The sequence below is a fragment of the Parasteatoda tepidariorum genome, chromosome X1 (assembly GCF_043381705.1).
Source record: "Parasteatoda tepidariorum isolate YZ-2023 chromosome X1, CAS_Ptep_4.0, whole genome shotgun sequence".
Lineage (NCBI taxonomy): Eukaryota > Metazoa > Arthropoda > Arachnida > Araneae > Theridiidae > Parasteatoda > Parasteatoda tepidariorum.
In genome coordinates this window covers 2581969-2608691 of record NC_092214.1, presented here as the reverse complement: position 1 = coordinate 2608691, position 26723 = coordinate 2581969, and the positions used below count along the sequence as shown (strand labels likewise).

Sequence of the window (26723 nt, the reverse complement as noted above, 5' to 3'; positions counted from 1 at the left end):
TATGAGAGCCTCTACCACCTACCTCTGTTTTGGCTAAGAGACTTGAAATCACGAAGTTGTTAGTTGAAAACTGTATAAGGATTAACATGATATAAAAGAATTTATAATTTGTCCGAGATTTATAAACTGTTAAACTTGTTGCAAAAAAACAATGCACGGCGCTCGCTCTGTTGGCAGTAGAAATGAAATTGCACAGCTACGAAGTTGAAATTTGTTGTTTTAAAAGGCTCATTTTTGGTTATAAACTTAACTATAGCGATTCTTTATTATTATGATTTTTTTTTTTGAAAAAAAAAACATATTTTAATTTGTTTTAAATATGAGAATTTGGTTATTAGTTCAAGAATTATTAACTGTTAAATTTGAATTTGTAGAATCGGACGCAAGTACAAAGTTGAAATTTGACTTGTTGAAAATTTAAATCTCATTTATAAATTTATTGCGATTGTTTTTGAAATTCTATTTTGTTTGAAAGTAACGGCAATTTTAAAAGATTTTTGTTTTATTTTATTTATTTATTTATTTTTGCTTTAAATAACTGTTAACCTATTATTAAAGAAAAACATATTTATCGCACTCGAGATTTTTATTTTATTAGCTCATACTTGACATGATTTCAAAAGCAACAAAAAAGTCAATAAATAAAATATAAAAAATGAGAAATGAAAGATGTTACCATAAATCCTAATATTTGTATCGAAATTTTTAAAAATAAATATAATTTTTAAATAATAAGACTTTGGAGAGATAGAAACAGTTTCCAATTTGAACAGTTATATAATGTACAGATATTGGGTAAAAATATAAACACTTCTATACTAACTTTATATAAACAATATTTCTTTCGGCAGCAAACGCTTTGGAAGATTTTACATGGTAAAACTGTTGACACAATTTGAAAGATCGTGCTGAAGCTTTTAGAAATGTCATTTTTACCCATGCCAAAGTCGGATTGATCAAAATGAGGTAGGTGATGAAGTTAATAACTTCTTTTTATCAGAAATTTTGAAATCATTCGATAGGATTGCGATGCTCATATAAGATTTATTTTTCTAGTATGGTTGAATATTTTTCAAATCCAAAAAATCGTGATATTTTTCAATCCAAAAAATGTGATTAACATTTAACAAAATGCCCTTATCAAAAACTTTAATAATTATATATTAGATACACGAATGATTTTTTTTTTTTTTTAATATCGACTTATTACATTGTGCATAAACTATAATAAAACAGCAACTACCGACAATTGTTATCTTAAAAAAAATAATAAATAAAAAAAATTCATAAATTTTGTTTCATTGAAAAATTGTGTGATTGTTTTTAAATTTTGTTTCATCGAGTTCGAATGGTAACTTTAAAAAAATAATCTTTAACAGGTTTTTAAGATGGACTTAGCACAAAAATTATAATCATAAAATATTTTCGTTCAATTATAAACTAACGAAAAAATTTTATTTTGTAAGGCTTTTAAACTTCCGAATTTTTAAAAAAATAGCTGTCTGGGTTTTGGGGTTTAAAAAGTTACCTTCAAAAAATTCTAAATTAAAAAGGAAAGGGGGGAGCTTCCCAACGCTATGCCTCATGAGTCCCCTCGGTTCACTTCACTTTGGGAGGTTAAAATATTCTCTCCTGTCGCAAAAAAGCATGAGTTAACAAAACAAAATTTGCAGGCAGGGCATTTTTTGAAGTTCATTTCAAAGCCTTTAATCCAAAATAGAAATGATAAATGGGTTGAAATATACATTAATTGATGTACCATGGATGATTAGTAAATAATGCGACATAACTAAAACAATAAGTCACCGCCAGTAGAAAAAAAAGAAAACTTGTAAGGGTTCGCCTAGAAGCACTTTAAAAGCTACAATAAGCGCATACGCAAGCAGAAACACTCATCAAAACACCAGAAACACCTTTGGAGATTCTGCAGTAGGTAAACAGGATTAAAAAAGACATTAAAGTAAGATATTTTCATTTTATTTTAAATATATTTCATAATTATAATAATGATATTTTGTATTGATGGTAAAATGGTTAACAATCTCTATCAGATGTGTGCTAAGCGGTTTCATAGCTAATTTAGATAAAATAATGCAGACATGAGAGTGGAACAAAAAGTTTGATAATAACTATCAATTCAAATCATGAAAAAATAAAAAAGCGTGCGCAATAAAATATTTTTTTTAATTCAGTTGAACTGATCAAATACAGTTATTGGAGAGAAAAAATTAAAGAAATAGTAAGTTTGCTAATAATATTACAACGGAAATTAGAGGGTATATAACACCTTTATTTGACAATCATTTTAAAAATCTTACCATTACCGACGTTTTAACTTTAATTCAATCATTAATAAGACGAAAGCTAATCCCGAAAATTACGAAGTAACAAAATGGTATTAAGTACAGTACACAAGTAAAGGAAAATTGTAAATTAATACATGGGCTCCGAAATAATAAATCATTTAAATATTCAGATACTTAAATAGATTAGAGTGTGCTTGTTAATGAAACTAATAAAGAGACCCAAAAATTTCAAAACAAAATGCAGAGTTACTTGAAAGTCGCAATCATTTACTGAATAAAATCTTTTACTGAACGATCCTTAACTAATTAAAAATTTGAAATTTTCTTCTAAAGTTTAGAAAATCTGAAATTCCACCAAAAATTAGAACAATATCACGGCTGATAATAATAAATAAAAAAAAAAACAGTAGATTTCAAGAAAAAATAAAATTTTAATGCAAATTATTATACAATATACACACTTTTTTGCCGTTTTGGAATTTTAGGGATTTTTTCATATTAAATAAAGGGAAATGAAGCGCAAAAACTACAAAATACTAATAACTATAAATAATATATTTCTGCGTGTGACAGTCTTGGGGAAAAAATTATGTGCTTTAATTCATTATCTTGAATAGTAATTTAAATTTAGGAAATTATGTGAGCAGTTAAAATTTTTCCTTATAACAAAAATTAAATACATTTGAGTTAATTATAAAATAGAAAGTTATTAATTAAAAAAAATGAATTTTTTTAAAAAAAAAGTATTTATGATAATAAATTTATAAATGATGCTCACTTCATTATTTCTGCTTTAACTGATTTAAATTTTTATTCAAGCAGTAAACTATTTCAAAAATATTATTTCGATATCAGAGGCGGAAATAACACTTTCGCAACACCCGAGGTGAGGGGAGCACGATACAGATATGATAGGGTGCACAATCTGCGGTTTACCAGCTTCTGAACATAGTAAGAAAAAAAAATTTTTTCTTCTTTTTTTTTAGAAAGTAAAAAAAGATCGGAAATTTGGAATTGAGCAAATAAGTTTTTGACACGCCAAATTTAACTCAATGTAGTTTTTTGGTAACTTTTTTCGGTGGTAATCGCAACGAATTTCCAAAGTCTTGAAAATCTACAAATTATTAATTCGACAAAATTATCATGCGTGAATTTCGTATTTTATATAATCACTTTTGAAGCTCTTGTTCAGTTTATAGTTAATCCAAGTGATTTTGCGATCGTGTTTTCGGAGGTTATTATAGGATTTCCAAGGGTATTTTAAAATCCCGATCTTTTTAATAAATGCATTATAACGACTAGCGAGTTTTGAACTGTGCAGATGGTAATCACTTCTGACGTGCTTTGTTTGTATCAATATTATCGTTCTATTTTGTAAGTGCTCTCTTTCTCTATGTACTATTTCCAAGTACGTCTAGCTAAATTGAACTGGTAACTAAGTTTTGATTTATTAAACTCGTTTTTCTAATTATCGTATCCCTTCTCTAAGCATTTTTCTCCGTTATTTTTTCCCCACTTATTGCTACGCATTTTCACATAGTTTCGTAAATCCCGATACTTTTAATAATTATTAATACGACATTCGAATCACGCATTTAATGTGCTTTATTTGTGCTAATTTCATCGCAAATCTAAAGAGTTTTTATTTATTTTTTTAAAATCGTTCTTTCAGCGATTATTGCTATCCTCTTCCACGGGGTTTTGAAAATCTTGATGTTTTTAATCAGGAATTATAAAAACTTGCGATTTTCCAATCAGGCATTTTGAACATCACTTTTGACGCGCTTTTTCAACGCTGATTTCATCGTCAAACCAAGTTATCTTTTAATCATTTTCTTCTTTTTTTTATCAGTTGTTACTAGTTATTTCCACATTTTTCTTTTAAATCTTAATATTATTTATACAATATTAGTATGACACGGGAAGAGGTTTTTTTAAGCTGTTAACTGTTTTTAAACTTTGTTTCTAATTTTTCTGTAGCTTTAAAAACCATTTTAAAATTTAAAAAATTTCTTATAATTCACTAAATACAAATGCCCTAAAGCTAAAAATATGCTAAACTGAATCCGAACTGAATGTTGAATCCTATTGAGAGCTATAATGTTTTTTTTTTTTTTTTTTCTTCAATCATTTGAGCCCCATACAATTCCTTTATTAAAGTATTTAATTTGCATTTATGTTGCTTAATAAAATCGTTATCTATTTTTGATTTTCTGTCGAGAACATTAGAGTTAATTTACTATAAAATTAACTTTTGTGTTACGTGATGTGATAAAAAATCGTCACTTTTCCCCCATCTTTATATTTTTTTCGACAAATTTGTTTTCGAATAATAATTTTTTTTTTTTGTTTCTTTTTAAATATCAGTTTGATATTCTTTAGTTTTGAATGCATTTTGACATTTTAAAGAATTCAAAAATATTAAAAAAGAATTTAACGCTATTAAAAGAATTTTATGCAATTACATTACAAATTTTGGCTTATAAAAATACATTCTTTAAAATTCTGTAAAAACTTGTATACCTTACAATTCAAAAAATTTTCTACTACTATTAATTTAAATACTAAAAATTAATAAGTAATTATTGTTTGTGTCATTGAATTATCGTTGAATAAACGAATTCTATAATTGTAAACACAAATTTTCCAAATCGCTTTAAATGTTGTTGAGATGGGGCGAAATATGCAAAATTAACATCAAGGGGTCCAAACTTTTGCCCACTCTCCTGACCAAGTTATTCGGACTGCAGCTACCTCCTATATTTTGCGGATCAAGAATAAAAATCCGTCGAATAAAAGTTATACTTATTCAGAAAAAGTACGATTTTAAGCCTGATTTAGTAACTTAATATATCGTCTGCACTAATTAATTAGCATATTTAAGGACACCCACGTGAACCATTAAGTTTGAGTTCCAGTACGTGAAAATCTGATCATTAGAACAAAAGTTAATCAGGGTGTTCCTTTTTTTTTATTTATTTTTTCGCACTGTACATAAGGGATGTTAAACCTGTTTTCTGAAAGTATAATTTTAAAATCTTGAAAATGAAAAATTACTGTTCGTTGTTACATATTATGACTGGCAATGTTGTCATTATATACAGGTCATTATGTCCAGGGAATAACAATTTATTATAGAGGAACAAGCAATAACTGATCATTTTATCACAAGATCCCAAAAATTTGCGGCACAAAATGAACTCATCCGTAATATTTTCTACTAAATCATAAAGTCCTTTTGAGAACATTATTTTCATCACTATTTTCTGCTGTAATTAATGACTGAAATAGCTGTAGTAACTTCTATGAATTCGCAATCATTTAAAAATTCATCTAAAAAAAAAGAGTAAAAGTTGTTCGTTTTAGGTCCGGATTAGGAGCCTTAGAGGCCCTAAACACTTAAAAAGATTTTGATGCCCCATAAATGCAATTAAAAGTATCAACAAAAATATTTTTTTTAAGATAAAATTTAAAGTAAGTTTACAAAAGTAAAATTATAAAATTTCAAAAATAAACAGCTTTTACAGATTATCAATTGTGCGAATCAAACTTTTTCAATCAACTCTTTGAAGAGTTTTCAAACGCTAACCACATTTTTTATGATCTTAGAGCCGAACTAAAATAATTTTGACAATTCTGGCGTTTTATTTTTAAAAAAATTCCCTGACCTACAAGCTAATTTTTTTTCCCTTTTAATTCTACGAAATATAATATAATTGTTCATTCAAATAACCCTGTTCCGTAATGTCTTTTAATATGCTTTTTAAATTTTTGCTATAATTTAAGTGAAATTTTTTTTACCGTGGGTCTTAAGTTAATATTCATGTAAAAAAAATCAGCGAACTTTAACAATTTTTTATAGAGAATAAAAAAAAAACATACAACACAATCTCAATACTGTATAAAAACGGAATCATTATAGTACCTGGGTATTTTTTACTCTTGAATGAAGTCAATCAAGACCTGACTAGACATTTAAAGACCCAGAAGGGCTTTCTACAAGGAGTTTAGCTAAAAAATTCATTTGGTTTAGAGTTTTGTTTAATAAAAAATTCTCTTTAGCGATAAAATGACGATAAACTTAGCATTCAGTGCACAGGAAGCAATCGTCATTTATTTTGTCGATAGAATACAGGTTGAATTTGGAACACTTCGGCTACCTAGAAAGTGATCAAAATATCTATTTGTGATACATCCTTATTTGCCTATCCTTATGTCCGAAAATTTCAACTGTGTCTGGAACAAACTCTGCGTCTGATGACAATTTAAGTTACATTTGTTTCCTAAAAATTGCAATACAAAATTTATCTCCATATTAATGGCAATTATTATTTCGACCCTTTTCAAACATTTAACAAGTCCAAAACTGCAAAAAATTAAACATAATATAAAAATTTTAAAAATTATGTTTTTTAGGTGGCCTAAAAAGAAACAAAAATATTTTTGTCACACCTAGAACGAAAAATATAGGCGCTTCACAAAACTGATAATTAATTTTCATAATTAATTTTCATAATTAATTAATTTTCACTCCACTATTCAATATTGCAACATTTTTAATATCTATTTCTTATGCTTTGTATTTAAAGAAAATATAGGAATAAAGAAAGCATCATTATAGTAAAGTAATTTAAAAAATTTATAAAATATAAAGTTTTTAAAATAAAGGTTATTAAATTAAAGCTATTAAATTATGGAGAAATCATTAGCCTGCTAAAGTAGCTAACTTTGAGAAACCTTTTTTTCAATTTATACTAAACTGGTTTTAATTATATTCAAAATAGCGATGCAAATTTCAGTTTCAAAAATAATGTAGAATTTGTAATTATTTTGTCAAAGGAATACAAATAAAAATTTAATCATGAAAATAAAGAAAAAACTACAGCAGATAAATTTAAAATTTTTTAAATATTAAAACTTATAAAACTGTGCACCATAACATGAAGGGGGGGGGAAATCAAATAGAGATAGTTTGAAAATCGATTCGATATCTTCTGAGAAAGGGATGCACAAAATAAAAAAGTGGACATCCTAAATAACTTTTCAATAAATAATTGGATTTTCCCGTTTTAGGACTCAATGGGTTAGTGGGTCAAATCTTAAATGTGCTAGTTTATTAATTCAGACGATATATTTTAATTATTTTGTGTATGACGAAATCATACACAAAAACACACTTTCTCTGAAACTTTATTTCTGCGGATTTGAAATTCTGACCCTCAAAATATGGATATCAGCTAATTGCAATCAGGAAAATATGGTCTCAATAGTTTAAATAGAGGACAGTCGAAAGTTTGGACCCCTTAACGTAAATTTCATATTTTTGCGCATTCCGCCGAATCTCGAGTAATTTTTTAACGAATCAGAAGATTTTTGTACATAGTTATAAAATTCGTTAATCCAAAGATAATTTCATTTCAAGAATTTTATAAATGTGAACAAAAACCTTTTTGATTCACTTATCAATTTCTCGAGATATAATGAAATACGCAAAACGTGAAATTAACATGAAGGGGTCCAAAATTTTAATCGCTCTCCTGTATAAATTATTAGTACAATAATTTTCAGATTGTGCCCCCCCCCATACTTCAAGGGTTAAAATACCAAATCTGTCGAAAAAATTTAAAAAATGCTTATTTTGAGAAAGTGCTTTTTTGTATCTGATTTCGTAACTTTAAATAATGTCAGTAATAAATTAACATATAATTAAGTTATTATATAATATATAATTAATTAACATAACTTCGTGTTATTACGATTAAGTATGTGAAAATACTATCATTAGATTAGATCAAAAGTAATTCTGAGCGTTAACTTTTTATTTTGCTCACAGTTTGTCAAATTTGGCCATTTTAAGACGAGCTATAGAGTAGAAACATTAATATTATAGAGAGCTATAGAGTGGACGAGCTATAGAGTAGGCCATTTTAAGACGAGCTCCTCTTAAAAACAAATTATTCGTATCGTTTAAAGTAAAATTAAACTCCTACTTCATTATATAAAATATGTCTACCTTATCCACATTAATTTTGAAAACTAGGATATTTTTTTTATTGACAAGTAAACATAATTGGCAGTTGAAATAATTTACTTAAAATCAATTCATTAAAGTTACTTGACTTGCCTTAAAAACCTGATAATGTTGAAACAATATTTTCAATAATCTATAAATGGGAAGGGGGAACACAAGTTAAACTAACTTATTGTTATTTTTTACGTCAGTCGTTAAGACTTCGAAGAATCTCTGGGGGGTTCTTGCTTCTTTTTCTAGCTTCGTTGCATTATTAAAACTTAAAAAAGATTAATACTTTTAAAATCAAACCAAGTCTACGTGAATATGAAGAAAAAAAATATAATACTGAGTCAAGATAGAGTAGTACTGTTTCAATCTATTTAAGTTTTAAATGTTTTTTCTAGTGTACGCGGAAAATTAGTAGTAACTGATGTATCGTCTAATCATGTAATTGGTTTAAAAGTATATGTCAATCAAGGAATCTCTCTCTTATTAGACCTCCCACTTTTTTGTAACAGAAGTCGCCACCAAGAAGGGAAATTTAAAAGCGTCAGGCTTATATTTTATTAAATAGTATTTTTCGCAGATAAAGGGCAAATGTATAGGGTGGCAATTAGCTGTCCCCAAGATATTTCCGAGTTGAAAAGGATGCTTTGACACCAGTGCCGTAACTACGCCCCTCAAAGCCCTTCAATTTTGGCCGGAGCCCTTCCTAAAACTTTCTGTACTCCACCTCTAACCGTCATTTCAGCTATTTATGTATCATGTTAGCGAATATATTTAGGAAAACAAGTTACTTGTTCTCACATAAATTGGATTACAAAGTATCGTAAGTTTTCCACAAGGCAAAATACAAAATCTAAGCGAAATCGGTTAATCCTGAGAAATCAAATTTTAAAAAGGTCGTAGGGGAGAGTCGGGTAGCCCCGCCCACTTAAGGAGTAATGCTTACATTTCTGTATAATATTGAGTAATAATTGATATTTTTGTATGTTTCTATTGTTTTATCATCTAATTAAATAATGCAAAAAGAATAAACCAAAAAAAAGAATAGTTTAACTTAAAAAAAATAGAAATTTAAAAATTTGACTACTGTATTCAACATAAGCTATTGTTTACCATGTTACCAGCTGCATAAATACTTGAAACTTTGAAAATAATCTTTTTTTAATATAACAATTCATGTCCGATGGCCCATTTACTTGAAAAAATATTCTATACATATGAAATTGACAGTGGGCCGACACTCCCCTACATATGAAACTCGATTTCTCAGGAACTTATCAACCAATTTCGCTCAAATTTTGTATTTTTCCATGTAGAATTAGGTACTTTAAAATGATACAAAAAAAAAAACTGTATACCTGGAAATTCAAAATTTTCTCGACTATTATTGAATAAAAAATAATAAATATTCTCTAAAAGTTATTTTTGCATGGAATGACCTTCGGATAAACGAATTTTATAATTACGTGCACTAATTTTTCAATTCCCTTAAAAAACTCTCGAGCTATGGCAAAATCCGCAGGAAATAAAATTAACATTTGGGGGTTCAAACATTGGATCGCTCTTCCGAGCAAACTATCGAGACCATATTTTCCCGATTACGGTTACCCACTATATTATGGTGCCTAGAAAATCGAATCCGTTGAAAAAAAAGGTATGTTTATTCAGCGAAAGTATGTTTTTGTGTCTGATTACGTAACATAAAATAAAATATCATCAGCACCAATTACTTAGTGAGGTCACACCCACGAGTCCTAGAACGTGCAGATCTAATCATTAAATCAAAAGTTATTCAGGGTGGTCCTTTTTCTGAGCACTGTGCATTAATGTTACCAATCTACGACATCTGACAAAGGAAAATGGACTAGAAAAGATAAAGCTATTCATGTTATCTACTCTTGCCCTCCATGTCCACAGTAGCCCCCCTTTTCTCCTAAATATAATACTAATCATAAAATACCAATTTTATAAAAGCTCTTGAATACGATTTCTATTATATATCGTTAAGAAGGTCTTTTCAAGACAAACCATTAAAGAAATGAAATTTATTTATTAGTTTCAAGTCTAAAACTTTTAACTCGCGGTTTGGTAATTGAAAGAAATTATAGGCTTTTTTCTTAAAAAATCACAATTGAAAAAATATTCAAAATTTTTTTTTAGTTACATCGATTAAAAAAATAAACTTGCCTTTCCCCCAGTCTGGACAGGGCCCAAAAATTATAACTATATTTTGAAAAGAAATCATTCTTGAATATTTTGCCCATTGAAACCTCTGATCAGACAGAATGAGAAATAAATTTATGTATTTATGAAGCTATGTAATCATATATGATAAAATTATTTAAAAAAGAGTAATACTTTTCTTAATATTCCAAAGTGAAAAATACGAAAAAGTCAAAGCTTTTTTTGCTAATTAAAAAAAATTCTTTTTAATTGCTTCTGATTTCTATGCTGAAAAAAGGCAATAACTTCGAACCAAACATTTCACTGAATATCTTTAACATTAGTTACAGTAAAGATCATCTTCACGATTAACAAAATATAAACCTCTAAACTGTAAAAGAAAAAAAGAAGAAAAAAGTGGAAAGTTAAATAAAATTAAAGCAATCTTAAGTGAAATATGTTTCTCATCTTGTTCCGGTTTAATTTATCTGGTTTTAAATCGACATTGCCATATTTAAAACGGAAAATAAAATTATTTAATTAATAAACAGAAATGTTCACACTTCGAAGAAGTGATAAATTATAATTGAGATGGTCGGATAAATTCTTTTCCTCCATCAGCAGTGTTCAAAGTTTCAGCTTTTACATTTTCAAAAATGCATACCTTAACCTCAGATAAATAATACATAAAAAAAAGTTCTCAAAAAGTTAATTAGTACAATTACTTTCATCATCCTATATAATTTCAATTAAAAAAACTAGCACTCAACACTACCCCCTTCTCCAAATGTTAGGGAAACAAATTGTCCCATTGTTAAAAATATTTTTTTTCCTATTGAAAGCAGCTTTTATTACTGATAATAAAATTTTATGGAATTTTTTAATGAAACTTTTGTATTAAAACTTTTGTTTTGTTATTTTAATGATTTAAAGTATAAATTGAGGTTAATTGCATTAGAATAAAATTTACCCTTGTTTATATAAATTATTGTTGGTGTATAAATGATATTTTATATGGTTCATTTCAAATAAGTGAATAAACGTGTAACGGATTTCGTGTTTCAGCTCTGCTCTACATAACATCGTTTAAAAAAAAAACTTTTTTTTTCTAAAATTATCAACTTTACTTGATTTTATTCTGTTAATGTCTAAATTTCAGAAGAAGAGAAGCAGATTTTTCGTCTCCTCACTTTTATTTTAGAGGAAAAGAAAGTTTTCTATTTGGAAAATAGCTTCAATGCTGAAAAAAAAAATAGTTTTTCTTTTTAAATTTATCAATTTTACTAGAATTTATTTTAGCAAATGTCTAAATTTCAGTAGGGGCAAAGCACATTTTTTCCTCCTCACTCTAATATCAGAAGATAATAAAGTTTTAGACATCGAAAATAGCCTCTAAGTTGATTTTTTTAAATTACCAATTTTTCTTGACATAATTTTCGAGGAACGCGCTGAAATTTTTGAAGGGGCGAAGCCCTTTGTTCGTCCCCTCATTACAATTTCAGAAGAAAAGAAAGTTTCTACCCGGAAAATAAAGTGAAAATTGGAAATAAAATATTTTTTCACTTTCACTTTACTTTTCCAAATGTCAAAAGGCACATTATTCACCCATTTAATTTAATTTCAGAACAAACAAAAGTTTCCTATTTGGTGTGAAGTTTCAAGGTTGAGAAAGAATAGCTTTTTTTTCTCTTTAATTACCAATTTTATTTGAATTTGTGTCTTGACAAATGTCAAAATATTAGAAAGGGCAAAGCACATTATTCAACCCTCCGCTTAAATTTCAGAGGAATATAAAGTTTTCGATTTGAAAAATAGCTTCAAAAGTGAAAAAAAATTTTTTTTTAATTACAAATTTTACTTTGCTTTATTTTTGCAAGTGTCTAAATTTCAGGTGGGGTAAAACACATTGTTAGCCCCATCACTTAAATTTTAAAGGGGCCCTCTGTCCCCCCCCCCTCCTTTGGGTTTGCACTCTTCTGGGACTGACACTAGACAGGAGATGAAAGAACTAAGTAAGGCAGAAGTACAATAAACACAAAGCGTTAATAATCAACTATATGCAGTTGTGGTCTTTCCCCCTCTCTGAGAAGCTTTTTTGTTCTTTTTAGGAAGAGGAATAATTTTCGGAAAAAGTCTTTTAACCGTTTTTTACCCTTTCCTTTACGTTAAAGTAGGTACAAAAAAAGAAAATTTTTAGCAATTCTATCTGCACACAATTGCTTTCCTATATATATATATAACTTCAAAATTCTAAAACGCAACGCAAATTGCAGTGACAATATGAATAAATATGTTTCTAAAGATTAAATGTTAATATTTATACTGTTTTGATATTTACTATAATTATACAAAAAAAAAGTAGCATACCTAAAGACAATTTATTTTCTTACAAAATAATCCTTAATACATGTTTGTATTTGTTTTTGCCGACGTATTTCAAAATCAGTTTTTTCCAGCTCATATAAATGGGATAAGGGAGTTTCAGAAGCAGAATTGAATTGTAAATAGTCACGAATAGTGTCTAAAGCTTCTAGTACTGCTGTGTGATTTGGAGGAACTTTATCATCCTCGTCAGTATCATCCGACACGTTCTCATCGTTATCAATGTCTCTTAATTCCGTTGTTAATAGATTATCATCAAAGACAATAAATTCATTAAAGGAAACAAGTCCATGGGATACAACTTTCCATTCGTTATTACTAAGATCGGTATCGGTATTTTCTGATGCATTTGCATTACAACATAATAAAACGGTTAATCTTTCTTTACTGTTTCTTCCACCGTGGCAGAGTTCTCCCTTAAATGCCATTGTCTTTTTAGGCATCATCCTGAAAAACAAACCAGTTTCATCACAATTAAAAATATCCTTTGGTTTGTATTCCTTAATTAAAGATTTAAATTTTTCTTTCCATTCCCTTACAGTCCTTTCGTTCACGCTTGTATTTTTACCAGATATGGTACGAGTTTCTAGGCCAATTCGGATCTTGAATTTCTCCACCCATCCATAGCAGAGGAAACATTTTGTTAAAATGAATAAAAGCAAAAAAGCCAGGGGAAATGTTGGGTTCCCTTAAATAGTATTTTGCCCAGGACGTAAGACTCTTTTAATCGGGCCCTGCATATGAATCTATAAAAATTCTTATTAGAGTTGAACCAAGTTAGAACTTCAACAATTAGTGCTACCAACTGTGGCCACTAGGGTAAAATATGAACACAAAAAGTTTAAGTTCATTTAATATTGGAATAAAAAAAAATTGTATTGAAGGTGGATGTGTAACATAGTGATTAGGACACTTGTCTTGTAAATGAAATATCCGCGACTTATTCCCACTGGAGACTATTTAAATTTTTTTTTAACTGAAAAATATTTTATTTTTTATTTTAAGTACATTTATAAAAAAAAACTTTAAATTTAGTTAGGAAAGTTCAAGTTTATCTGTCTATGCTTTATCGGTCTATGCCACGCCGTGTGGCAGCTTGTATCCAGGCTAGAGGCGGGTCAACACCTTATTGAACTTGTTACTGCACCTTTGCAATAAATTATTCAATTGTTCTGAAATTTTAATCATTTACTATTCTGTACATTGTCTTCCTATCCACCAATTTTCGTTTCAATCGGACAACTCCTTCTTGGTGCGTCGATTTTTTGTTATAGAATGTAGCTGGCTAAATTTAATTAAGTTTCTTATTATAAATTAGAAAGAGGTTGCAATACGAATTCTAGTACGAATGCAATAGAACCTGAGACTAGTTACAAGCCAGATATCCTTTCCACTGCACCTCGCATCCACATTCAATAGGCATTTTTAAAAAAAAATTTGGTATGAAATGAATTAAATTTCTACGGCGTCTTTCTGGGTTACAGTGGCAAGAAATTTGCACCCCTGTTTAGGTCTAAGACCATACCATATTCTTTAATTTAAGCTTGGTTTCGTTTCAATATAAATTTTACAGATTCATACTTCTTTGGCTAGATATATGAAGTGAAAACGTTAACGGTTCGAATAATGACTATCAAGATTATAATAATGTCATATTAGCGGTCCTTTAGTTCGTTAAGTTTAAAAACTAGAAACAATAAGCATAAGTTCAAAAAAAAACTTTTTTTTTGAATGAACATACTGTTTTAAGCTCCGAATATACTTATAGCTAAATTGACATTAAATTTTCGTGACCTTTTTTTTATTGTTTTTAAAATTACAAAGAGAATAATTTATATTTATTAATTTATGATAAGCTAAAAAAATATTAAAAGTAGATGTCAATTTTTTTTTTAAAATTGAAAAGCAGATTTGCTTTTTTTTGTAATTTCCAATTTTAAAACACATATCATATTACTTCAACATACAATCAACTTTGTCTTATTTCCTTTCCTTTAAGGGAAAAAAAATCGATAAAAAATCTTATTTTCGGAAACACTAAAAATTACAAGTAATTTAAAAAGTAAAATTTGACGAAAAATTCTAATTTTAGCACATTGATTTGACTTCAATAAGGGTACTACAACTTGATCTAGTGTAAGCATGAACGTTTAGATTTTATTAAGGAAGCATAGGGTTGTCAATGCTAAAATTATAGTCTTTGAAAAGGCAAATAAGATTTTAAGATATTTAAGATACTCACTAGTCTCTGAAGTTTGGGCCACGATCATCAACAATCTGGCCCACAGTTGTGGTGTGCTCCACTCAATAAAAGGTGATTCTAATTTTAAAATTTACAGCTTGAACAAATATTTCAAAAGTCAAAACAAGAATTCAAAGAAACACAATGATTAATGAACATTGCATCGAAAGAAAATCTGAATAACTTTTGATCTTATTATCAGATTTTCATACACTAAGACTCAATGTAAATGGTCTGAGGGCCTCACCTTAAATATACTGATTAGTGCACACGATAATTTAGGTTACGAAGTTGTATACAACTTTTTTTTTTCCTTTAAAAAAACACAATTTTTTTTTTGAAGAATTCGAACTGTTGACCTTCAAAATATGGGGCGAGGGGTTGCCACAATCTGGGAAATAAGTTTCCAAAAGTTTGGTCAGGAGAGCAGATGAAAGTTTTAATTTTTAATGTTAACTTTTTGCAAGTTTTGCCAAATATTGAGAACTTTTTAAGCCACTTGAAAAAATATTGCATACAATTATAAAATCTTTGAAAGATAATTCCTTGCGAAAAATTATATTTAATAATTATTTATATTTCTTTGATGATTATATTTTGTAATTGAAAAAGTTTACAAATTTTTACATTTTAAAAAATGTTGTTGTTGCTGTTAATTTACATCGCACTAGAGCTGCACAATGGGCTATTGGCGACGGTCTGGGAAACATCCCTGAGGATGATCCGAAGACATGCCATCACAATTTTGATCCTCTGCAGATGGGATGGCACCCCCGCTTCGGTACCCTGACGACCTGCGAGCGAAGTCGAGCACTTTACGGTAGCACAGTTTAACGAGGACCAATACCGCACACCCTCGGTCCCTACGCAGACTGATCCAAGTGGTCACCCACCCGCACACTGACCGTAGCCAGTGATGCTTGACTTCGGTGATTTGCTAGGAACCGTGTCTTAACGATCTGTTCACAGCGGGACTTTTAAAAAATGCAAACACAAAATTTGTATTTACATTCTTTACAATGAAGTAAAAAAAAAAATGCTGACTAGATAAAAAAATTTGAGAGCAATAGTTTCTGAGTTAGCAAATTTTAAAAAAAAACAGTTGTAGATCTAAAATTTGATTTCACAGAGACTATTCGACTATAGTAATTAGAAATAGAGAGAAACATACATGTGCATAGAAATATACACTTATGCACACTAGAAAATCTAGAGATTGTAAAGACAACACTTAATAAAATATTGAAGATTTCATAGCTTCAGGAAAGAAAATAGCAAATTTAATGTTTTGTTAAAAAACAAATTGCATCGCACACTCACTAAAAAATATATAGAATTTCCCAGTAATAATTTTATACTTTATTTATTGTATATACACAAACACATTTTCTAAAATATATTTTTCTCTTATAGATGAAAGTTTTGGAGAAAGTATGCTTTTTATTGTTCCTCACTAACGTCGATTCTAGGTTAAAAGAACAACACAGACCATGTACATTTAACTCTTTATGTACCTGCTCAAGTGGAGGTCCCGATTTAGGATCCGTTAGTTGTGAAAATATTCCGTTTATGACTATACCACCTCATCTCAATAAATTTGCAATTTATATCATGAGTCTGAAAAATAATAAATTGCAATATCTTGAAGATTACAGTTTGAATGGTACAGGATTGTGGAAACTTCAAATAAACAGCAACCTTCTATCTGATTTGCCTTCAAATGCTTTGGCAGGTCTTGAAAAAACTTTATCAGTGTTAGATTTAAGCCAAAACCAATTATTTAGGATACCAAAAGAAGCAATACTAAATTCAGAAAAATTAAGTAGTTTAATTTTAAGTGAAAATCACATTTCAATTCTGTATAATGACGATTTTCGAAGCATTGGAAAAACGCTAAAATTATTGGATTTAACAAATAATGCACTAATGCATATTCAAACAGATTCATTCAGAAACATGATTTCACTTGAGGTTTTGAATTTGGCTTATAACTCAATTCTAACTATTGATGATATTACTTTTCAAAGTGGACTAAATAACTTGAAGCATTTGAATTTGATGGGAAATCAACTTCAGCAAATTCCATTGAATGCACTGGCTAATTTAAAAAATATCAAAACAGTAAATTTGAATGATAACATGATTTCAACAATATCTGAAGGCCGAGAAACAAGAAATCGAATTAATTTAGAGGAATTGCATTTAGAAAATAATCTGTTGACTGAGCTGACACCACAGAGTTTTAGACTATTTAGTCATATAAATCGATTATTTTTAAAAGGAAATCCATTAGAAACAGTTAATGATACTTTTTTAATAACCAATGTAACAGAGATATACATGCCTTATTGTAAAATATCCCTAATTACACCTAATGCATTTTATAGTGTTGCTCATTCAATGCAGGTAGTAGACTTAAGTTTTAACAATCTGGGTGAATTTCCAGATTTACCATTCACAAAACTAGTGAGACTATCACTTGCAGGTAATACAATAAAAGAAATAAATTTTTCCAGCATAAAAGGATACAGCAATACTCTAAAATACTTAGATTTAAGAGGTCCTAAAATGACAAGCCTTGATAATGAAGTTATTTTGAATTTATTCAATTTGCGTGAGTATTTATTTAACAAGAAGCAATCTCTACTAGATAAAGACTACTTACGAAATTTTGGATCATCTATTGAAAAGCTATCTATAACAAAAAGTTTCATTAAAGTGATAGAAAATGGAGCTTTTAATAAATTGAGTAGTTTAAAAGAACTTGATTTGTCTTATAACAGCATAACAAAAATTGAAAACTCTACTTTTAAAGATAACAGACACTCTTTGATAAAATTAAACTTACACAAGGCATTTAAATTGACTATGTTTCCTTTTAAGATATTTAACATCCTTAATAAATTGGAATATTTAGATTTGAGTGACAATGGTTTAATACAACTACCATATGAATCCTTTATTTCATTTCAGAATTTGAAATATTTGAATCTAAATTACAATAAATTACTAGATCTGCATCCAAATTTCATTAATGATATTAACAATCCAGACGTGGAACATTTGAAAATAGCTTTTAACAGAATTAGTACATTGAATTCATATACAATCCGAAATTTACGAAAATTAATTTATTTACAGATGAATGATAATCATATAAAAAGTATAAGAAAATCTGCTTTCTTAGATTTGGATTCAATTATTGATATTCAACTACAAGGTAATTTAATAGAGAATATTGAAAACGAAGCCTTTCAAAATCTTCCAAACGTTCAATATATTAATTTAGCATATAACAAACTATTAAGTTTCAATTTAGAAGCTTTTCATCAAGTAGGTAGGCTTTCTGCATTAAAAGTCGATGTCAATAATAACAACATTCAGAATTTAACTGGAAATTATTCTGTAATTCATACATCAAGCAATATTAAGAATATAAATTTCAGCTATAACAACATATCTTACATAGACAACAATTATTTTGATCCTATTCGCCAGTCAGTTATACGTCTAGATTTGAGTAATAATTTAATACAAGATTTATCAGTATCAGCTTTTGCTAACATGGCTCAATTACAAATGTTGATTATTTCTAACAACAAGATAGATTCCGTAGATGAAAACGAATTTAAAGGGATTACATCATTACAAATTTTAAATTTATCATTTAACAATATCACAGTATTGCCTGAAAACTTATTTAATGAGCAATCAAGACTGAGAATATTTTCAGCTTCACACAACAGTATGGAAGAATTGGCAGAAAATATATTTATTAAGACAAATATAGAACAATTAGACTTATCTTACAACTTTTTAGAAGCATTTCCTCAAGAATCTTTGCTCACTTTAAAGAACAGTTTACAACTTCTTGATCTAGCTGGAAATCTCATACAATCCTTAAATTTTAGTAATTTTAAAAGCTTTCAGAACCTCAGATACCTCAGCCTAGCTAATAATCAGCTAACAATTACAAGTTCAGGAGAAACTGATTATTTACCAAAATTAGTAAGTATACAAACTAAAGTAATATTTCTTGCTTAGATATAAAATTATAGATATAATAATGGAAATAGAAGATATAATATCTATTTAACATTAAAATGAACCCCCCCCCTTTTTTTCAAACAGCTTTATGCTTAACTTGGTAAGTCAACCTTTATATCTATTGTACATATTTGTATTACTATTAGTCTTAAAAGTTGGAAAAAAGTAATTTTTCCATACAAAATTTATGAAACACAAACATCTCTTTGTGTGCACTAAATTGAAAGATATTGACAATGAGAATACTTCTCCTTCAGATTTTACACACCTTTATTGGACAGCAAGATAGCACAGGGCTAATTGGCTGAGGCTGGGTATAACATTAAAAGAATAATAATTTTAGCAAAATGGATTTTTATTAAACAGCAGTTAAGTCATAAACTTTTAATGACATCCACGAGACTGGTGCTGGAAAACTAAATATTGGATAGGTGGCCAAATTTTCTGTAAGGAACAAATAAAAGTCTCCTCGTTTGAAAATACTTAGATGGTTTCTTTCTTTTGTCATATCATATTATGTATAAATAAATCTTACAGTATATTAACACTCATTATAAAATATAAACAGTCAAAAATTTAAGAGAACCCAAAGAAAATATCTTCAAAAAATACGAGAAAAATTTTTTAAGCAATACTTTGGGACCAAATTATCACATGAAATGATAGCTGGAATACCCAGGGTTATATAGACCATTTCATATATCTTTAAGCTTAACAACTAAATATGGCAACATTAGTCTGGAACAGATCAATCTTAAAATACACACATTGCCATAAAAATTTGTGCACCGAGAAGGAGTTGTCAGAATGAAAACAAACATTGTTTTAAGTAAGTAATTGAGGAATAAAAGCAAAATGATCATTTATTACAGGAAAAGACACAAAAGAATAGAGATTTTAATACCTTGTTGGACCCCCTCTAGTGTGAATGAAAGTTGAATTGGGTTTCATTGTTTCCCAGGAACAAAAAGGAAAAATTAAAATTGATTAAAATGAAAATTATGAAATGAAAAATTAAAGTTATATAACCAAGAAAATTGTGATATGGAAAATTATGTAAGATATGCTATTTCTAAACTTAAGCATTGTTTCCTAAATCTGACACACTCTCGTCCCCTTAGACAGGCTAACTACTAAGCTTGCACCCACAAAAAGTGTCTAAATTAAATTATATGTGCTCCGTGTTCACACTCGCATGGTTGGATAGTAAATGATAGTTTAAAAACCACGGTGATACACCACACCTTCCAACTTTTCAGACACTGTTGGAAAAAAAATGCTCTTTCAGTAAAAGATAACTTCTGAGGCTGAGGATAACTTTGTTCAGAGTGGTGTGACAAATTTGTTCTAATAGAAAATTGTAATCCCTTTAGAAACAAATTCAGATTGAATATGCTTTAATTTAATTTTCCTAATTTTGACTTAAATAAATGTAATGGAAAAAGTTTGATTAATTTAATTAATGTAAGGTCTTGGAATATTTCAATTTTTTTATTGTAATTAATTCTTTATAATAATGTTTATAAGTTCTTAATAATTCAGTTTTCTTTAGGTTAACTAGGTAAATTTTCTAGATTTTTCACACAAATATGAGTATACATAGGAGTCTTACAGTATATTTTCCAAAGTGGCTTTAGAAATTAGTACGTTAAAAAAAATGATGTTGGTAATTATCTTTCAAATATAGTGCTTTTTTGAAGAGAAGTATATTTTTAATTTCGATAATAAACAAACATAAAAATTTAAATAATTATTATTAAAAGCAGCATTTTTGACTTAAAATGTAATTTAATTTATTTTAATTTTAAAAATCCTCAAATTTTGAAATTTTTATTGTGTTTTATATATTTTTAATCAGAATATACAGTTCGGCCTCATTTAACGAAGTCGCTAAATCCCGATAAAAAGCTTGTAATATAAAAATTCGTTAAATAGAAAATCACCATTTAAAATCTTTAAACAACACAAAACAGGTTTCAAATTCATAAACACTAGACATAATTGAAACAGCAACTGATAACCTTCATCTTGTAAATTATTATCTACTACTGAATTGCTTCAAATGATTTTAGCATTTTATCATAGAAAGGTTTGGTGATTTCTTCATCATTTCCATCTTCTTCGTCTTCCTCACAATTTATTGCTGTATTATTGTTTTTATTTTTCACACCATCCAAACTATCCAATTCAGTTAATGTTTTTGTGGTTGCAGCTTTTTTGGCTTGATTTTTGGCTTGGATTCTAGTATGAAATGCAAACAAAAAGGGAAAGGCAATTTACTTCTTTCTCTCAAAGCGGCTGCCAAAATCAATTCAAAGTCATTTCCCCCATAAAATGCACTAACAAGTTTGAAATGTTTTGGAAAATAGGGAAAGTGGATCTTAAAGAAAAGTTCGTTAAATAGAAAATTCACTTTGTTATTTGGAAGTTTTTTTACGAAGAAATTTCCAAAATGTTCTTAGCTCCTCTAAAAAAATTGCAAAATAGAGAAATTCACAAAATGGAAGTTCATTACATTGAAGTCTAACTGTATATATACATGAATTTAAAATATATTCTGTATGTGCATTTATTTATTTTGTATTTTATTTTGCAGAAGGTTATTTTTTTGTTCAATTTGTAAATTTTTTTTTATAATTGAATATATAACTGTAAATAGTCAATTAAAACTAATGATAATTTTCACTGAAAATTTTTTCATTATTTTTAAAATATGGAAAATTTAAAAAATATTAGAAGAGCTTTTAATGAAAAAAAAAGAGTAAGAGGAAAAATTTCAACGTATTGATGGGAGAGATATTTTGGATGCAAGGTGTAATTTAAATTTTCCTAAAGTTTTAATAAAAATTCTCTTATTTTTTATTTTGTTTACTCATAGTTTAACTAATAAACAGAAAAAATGCAATAGTATCCAGAGAGCACATAGGAGTATCTAACACATCCTGTGACCAGATACAAATATACACAGCAATATTATGTAGCACTTTCATTCACAAATATATTCTTCTACTTTCTTATTTTAGGAATATATTTTATAACTTATTTTGAATTTAGCATTATAATATTTGTTTAGTTTCTGTTTTAACTAACTCATGCATCTTTATTTCAGATATATTTAGATTTATCACAAAATTCCATTAATGAATCACCCCAGTGGATAACTGAAGTTCTTCCAGATAGCTTAAAAATTCTCAATTTAGCAAACACTTCTTTGAAAGATATACCTTTTCTGAAATCTTGTGACATTTTATTTCTTAACTTGAGTTCAAACTTGTTAAAAACAATAAAGCATGAAGCTCTGGAAAACTTACAAAAAATTCAAGTTTTGGATTTTTCAAATAACTTACTTACTACAATACACAATGATCTGTGGTCAAATTTACCACAACTAAGATCGTTATATTTGCAAGACAACCCAATACAAGCATTGTGGAATACAACTTTTAGCAACATGGAAAGATTACAACAACTTTTTATAAAAAATATTGATATACAAGAAATTCAAAAAGATGTATTTCATCCATTAATAGCACTGCAAAAACTAGAAATAAGCACTTATCCCCAGAAAGATATAAGTATATCTGAAATGCTAAGCAAAAACCATGGAATAAAAGAAATACATTTGCATGTTCAAGAAAATGATTTAGAAAGAATGTTTGATGAAAACCTACCTAAATCTTTAAAAAAAATAATTTTAGAAGGAGAAAATTTAAGACACATTGACGAATCAAGATTTTCTAACATTCAAAGTCCTGATATATTTGTGGACATAAGAAATTCAAATATCACAAGAATCTCTCAGAACTTATTTAAGAGCATGAAAGAAGTGAAAAACTTCACCGCATCTTTTATGAACAACAAGCTTCAAATGATTGAAAAAATGTATAATCCTGATGAAAAACAGGTAAAAATTTAATATTTCACTTTTTAATCGCACTTGTTTGAATTTATAAAATAACCATGTCATAGAAAATGGGATTGTTTTAATTCAAGGAATCTTCAAAAACTTATAAATTAATTATAGTGTAGAGCAAATATCTCTAAACAAATTTTAAAACCAGTCATTGACACTCTTTGCTATGCAGAAAATTCTATTCTTGAATACATGAAACATTCCAATTTTTTTTATGTATTTCTTGAGAGGTTTAAACAGGGAAATTTATAGGACCAATGACAATAATAGTGCATTCAAATGAAATTTTAATTAAAAAAGTAAAATCTAAAGCATTTGATCAAGTAATTGGGTGTTACTAAATTTGCCATTTACTGATATCACAAGATTCTATTTATTCAACAAACCAAGAACACTTTTAAATACAATAAATATTGATGGGATGTAGAACAAGTTGTTCTAATGATTAAGCACTTGTTTAAGATGAAACAATGTATTATCTAGGTAAACAATTCAACTTAAAAGCTTAGATGTCGGGCTAGTGGACATCATTGGATCATTGTATACCTATTTTATTGAATATTATTTTGAACTTTTATTGTAAGGCTTCATATCAAGTGCTTTTATTTCCAATTTATTGGCATTCATCTGACAGTTATGTCAATTCAGGGATGAATTTTTTCATGGATATCAAATAACAGGCTTTTTAATAGCCATGTTTCTTAATGGATAGTCTTTATGACCAAGCTCCTTGAACTACTTAACTGCTTTAAATAGGATATTTTTGGCAAATTCTAAGCGAATAAGACAATATAAGGTAAACAAGACAGATAAAAAATGAAAATAAAGAAATCAAAAATCAAATGAAAATTTATGAACAAAACATTTTATGTCATAAAGCATAAAACAGTATAAAAAACCAAATCTTAAAAAATTTGGCTGTGCTAAAATCTGTTTAGTTAAGTGCAGCTAAAAAAGTTACCTTATCTCAACTTTGTTGCTTCTTAGTTTATCTTATAAATTATTGTTATTATGACACTCATAGTAAATTCTGATAAAAATTACTTATTATAAGATCCTAAGCATGCTGCATATTATATAATTTCTAAAATATGCTGCAGTTTTACGAACAAGAATTCTTTAAAACAGAACATGTTTTAGAAGGAAAAACTGAATTTTACATTTCTAATTAAAATAAAATCAAGCTTATTAATCAATGGTATTAATTTTCGAAATTAAAAGTGATCATATAAAACGAAACAGTTTAACCTTCTAAATTTAATGCAAAACATTAGAAGGTCAGGCAAATAGTTCAAGAGATATATAGCAAAATATAAAGAAAAAATAAGTAAATTGCATTAAAATCTTTAAAACCTCATTTGGGATGGAAAGTATAAAGATTTGGGATCAGATTTTTCAGATTGTGACCATTCCTTTATTTTTCAGGGTCAAATATCTGAATTAAAAAAAAAAAAATTCGCTGAGATAAAGTATGTTTTTTTTGCCTCATTTTACAACAATTAATTAAAACAATTGAAATCTACCCTCTGAACAATTTAGACTAAACTTCAGAGAAAGAAAACTGCATTATAAGAATAATATCAATAGTTAGTGTCAAATAAAAATATGCATATGTGTGTGAATATCATATAGATTTTACATTTTAGACACTTTCTTATTCACATTCGACATAGAACTAGCATACATTGATTTTTAGTAATATACCGTGTACTCAAATAATTACCTCAAAAAGTGTTCGAGAAAATGTCCTACTCACTTTTGGAAAATGAGTATAATATTTTTTAGACTCATTTTATATACTAAGTTCCTTGAAACAAATTTTGATTGAGACTATAAAAAATGCCATTTTTTTTCCCGCCCCAGCGTATTCTATTTTTCACAACAATAAGTTTAATTAAAAATAAAGTACATTTTTTGTCTGATAATTTATATCATTATTCAGTAGAAAATAAAAAAGAATAAACTTTTGCATTCACAGTCAAAAGGTACTTTATTCCAGTGTTTACATAATAAACTAAGGTATCCCATAATATGTCATTATTAATACAAGGCCCACGCCAAGCATTCACCACCTCACCAAATGTGATAAAATTGTAAATTCACTACAAGTATAAGCAAATTATTCTTTCTACCATAAAGAAAAATATATATCCCCCTCAATCTTGAAAAAAAGGGCAAAAGAGAATTTTTCTGAACAAATCCTGTATTATTATTTTTTTTCAATTACAGTAATTTCCACTAGATACATCACACAACCAATTAGAATTATATTAAGTCTAGACAATGTAAATAACTGGAGAGATTATGTAAGCATGTGACAAACTACAGCAAAATACAGATTACCACGTTCATTTCCAGATCATGCAATATGATGTGACTTATTTTTCCAATAGTTTGTGGCAATAAAACAGATTATGAGGTAGCAATATGCATTTTATCATCAAAATATTTTTGCAGGAAATATGCTTTCTCGTGACAAAAGCATATACAATAATGTGACAATAACATAATGTTGCCTAAGGTTTATCCTTATATTAATGCTCTGGTCTGAGAAGTTATCAAAAATTAGCATTTTTCTAATTTTTTCCCTCAAAGACCATAAAACATCTATATTTTTTATCCTCTCTCCTATTCATAGCTTTTTTACACCTCCTCAACTGTAAAAAGATTTTGGATTTTAAATTGCATTTTATAAAATAATTAAATTTATTGTAAATTTGTATTCCAACTTGTATTCTATGTTAAAAAATCAATCATAAGAAATTGTTAAGATTCGCCTTTGGATAAGATTTTTGAAATTTGGCTAATACTTTTGTTATTTGGCTAATTTAATGGCTAATAATTTGAAGTCCTTAGCACGGGCCTTGCAATATCATTTTTCATTGTTTAGTGTCAATTTTTTTATGCAAGAAACATCATTAAATACCTAAATTTTAAGTTTATTTGTGAAATTATTAATTAATATAATACTGCATTTTATTAATAGTAGTATAAGGGAAATTCTGGTTAGGAAAATGCTTATATTCAGCTAATTCAAATTTTGATTTGGAAGTGCCTGACACAAAAAAAAAGGAATATGGCTTTCCCAAAGCAATATAATTTAATTCATTTCTTTTAGGTTAACAGTAAGTCATTGAAGTACATCACACTTTCTGAAAACCAACTCTACTGTAGCTGTGAACTTTCATGGATTTGGGAATGGATAAAGGATTACGAACATGAAAACCGATGTAATGAAAATATTTGTGATGATGCATACATTCAAAATTTACGTGACACAAAGTGCATGAACATGAACAATAGATCCTTAATAGATGTATTTAAAGTTGACCTGGATTGTTTCTCTCATGGATCAGCACATAATTGTATTTCCTTACCAGTGTCAATAATTTTAAGTTCCTTTGTACTGCATCTATTTATCAACTTAATGTTAAATTAGATTTAGATGTAAACCATAATAGACATTTAATAAATTTAAACATTTAACTTAAGAAATTATGCAAACAAAATATTAAATCAAATGTAAAACATTCAAATATTATTGACATTTGAATGATTCTTTATAAATCTCTCAATTGAGTTAAAGATGAACTGAAATTCATTATTGTAAAATGAGCTATAATACCTAAAGCAGTAAGAAAAATAAAAACC

The 26723-nt window shown here is 28.0% G+C and overlaps 2 protein-coding genes across 18 annotated transcripts in view; one reads left to right on the top strand and one right to left on the bottom strand.

Annotated features, from left to right (window-relative positions):
- LOC107451625 (telomerase protein component 1) overlaps positions 1-26723 on the bottom strand; it is a 275001-nt gene that overhangs the window by 129657 nt on the left and 118621 nt on the right. The window lies entirely within an intron of this gene.
- On the top strand, positions 1607-26567 carry LOC122269022 (chaoptin-like). The gene is made up of 4 exons (XM_043040345.2): positions 1607-1960; positions 16526-19120; positions 22269-23063; positions 26191-26567. The coding sequence occupies exons 2-4, from the start codon at positions 16526-16528 to the stop codon at positions 26509-26511; spliced, it is 3711 nt and encodes a 1236-aa protein (XP_042896279.1). The 5' UTR covers positions 1607-1960; the 3' UTR covers positions 26512-26567.

Excerpts from the sequence above, each read along its gene's own strand:
- LOC122269022 (XM_043040345.2), top strand. The coding sequence starts at position 16,526 with ATGAAAGTTTTGGAGAAAGTATGCTTTTTATTGTTCCTCACTAACGTC. Across the intron at positions 19,121-22,268 it reads CTGATTATTTACCAAAATTA|ATATATTTAGATTTATCACA; the intron begins GTAAGTATACAA and ends TCTTTATTTCAG. Across the intron at positions 23,064-26,190 it reads ATAATCCTGATGAAAAACAG|GTTAACAGTAAGTCATTGAA; the intron begins GTAAAAATTTAA and ends CATTTCTTTTAG.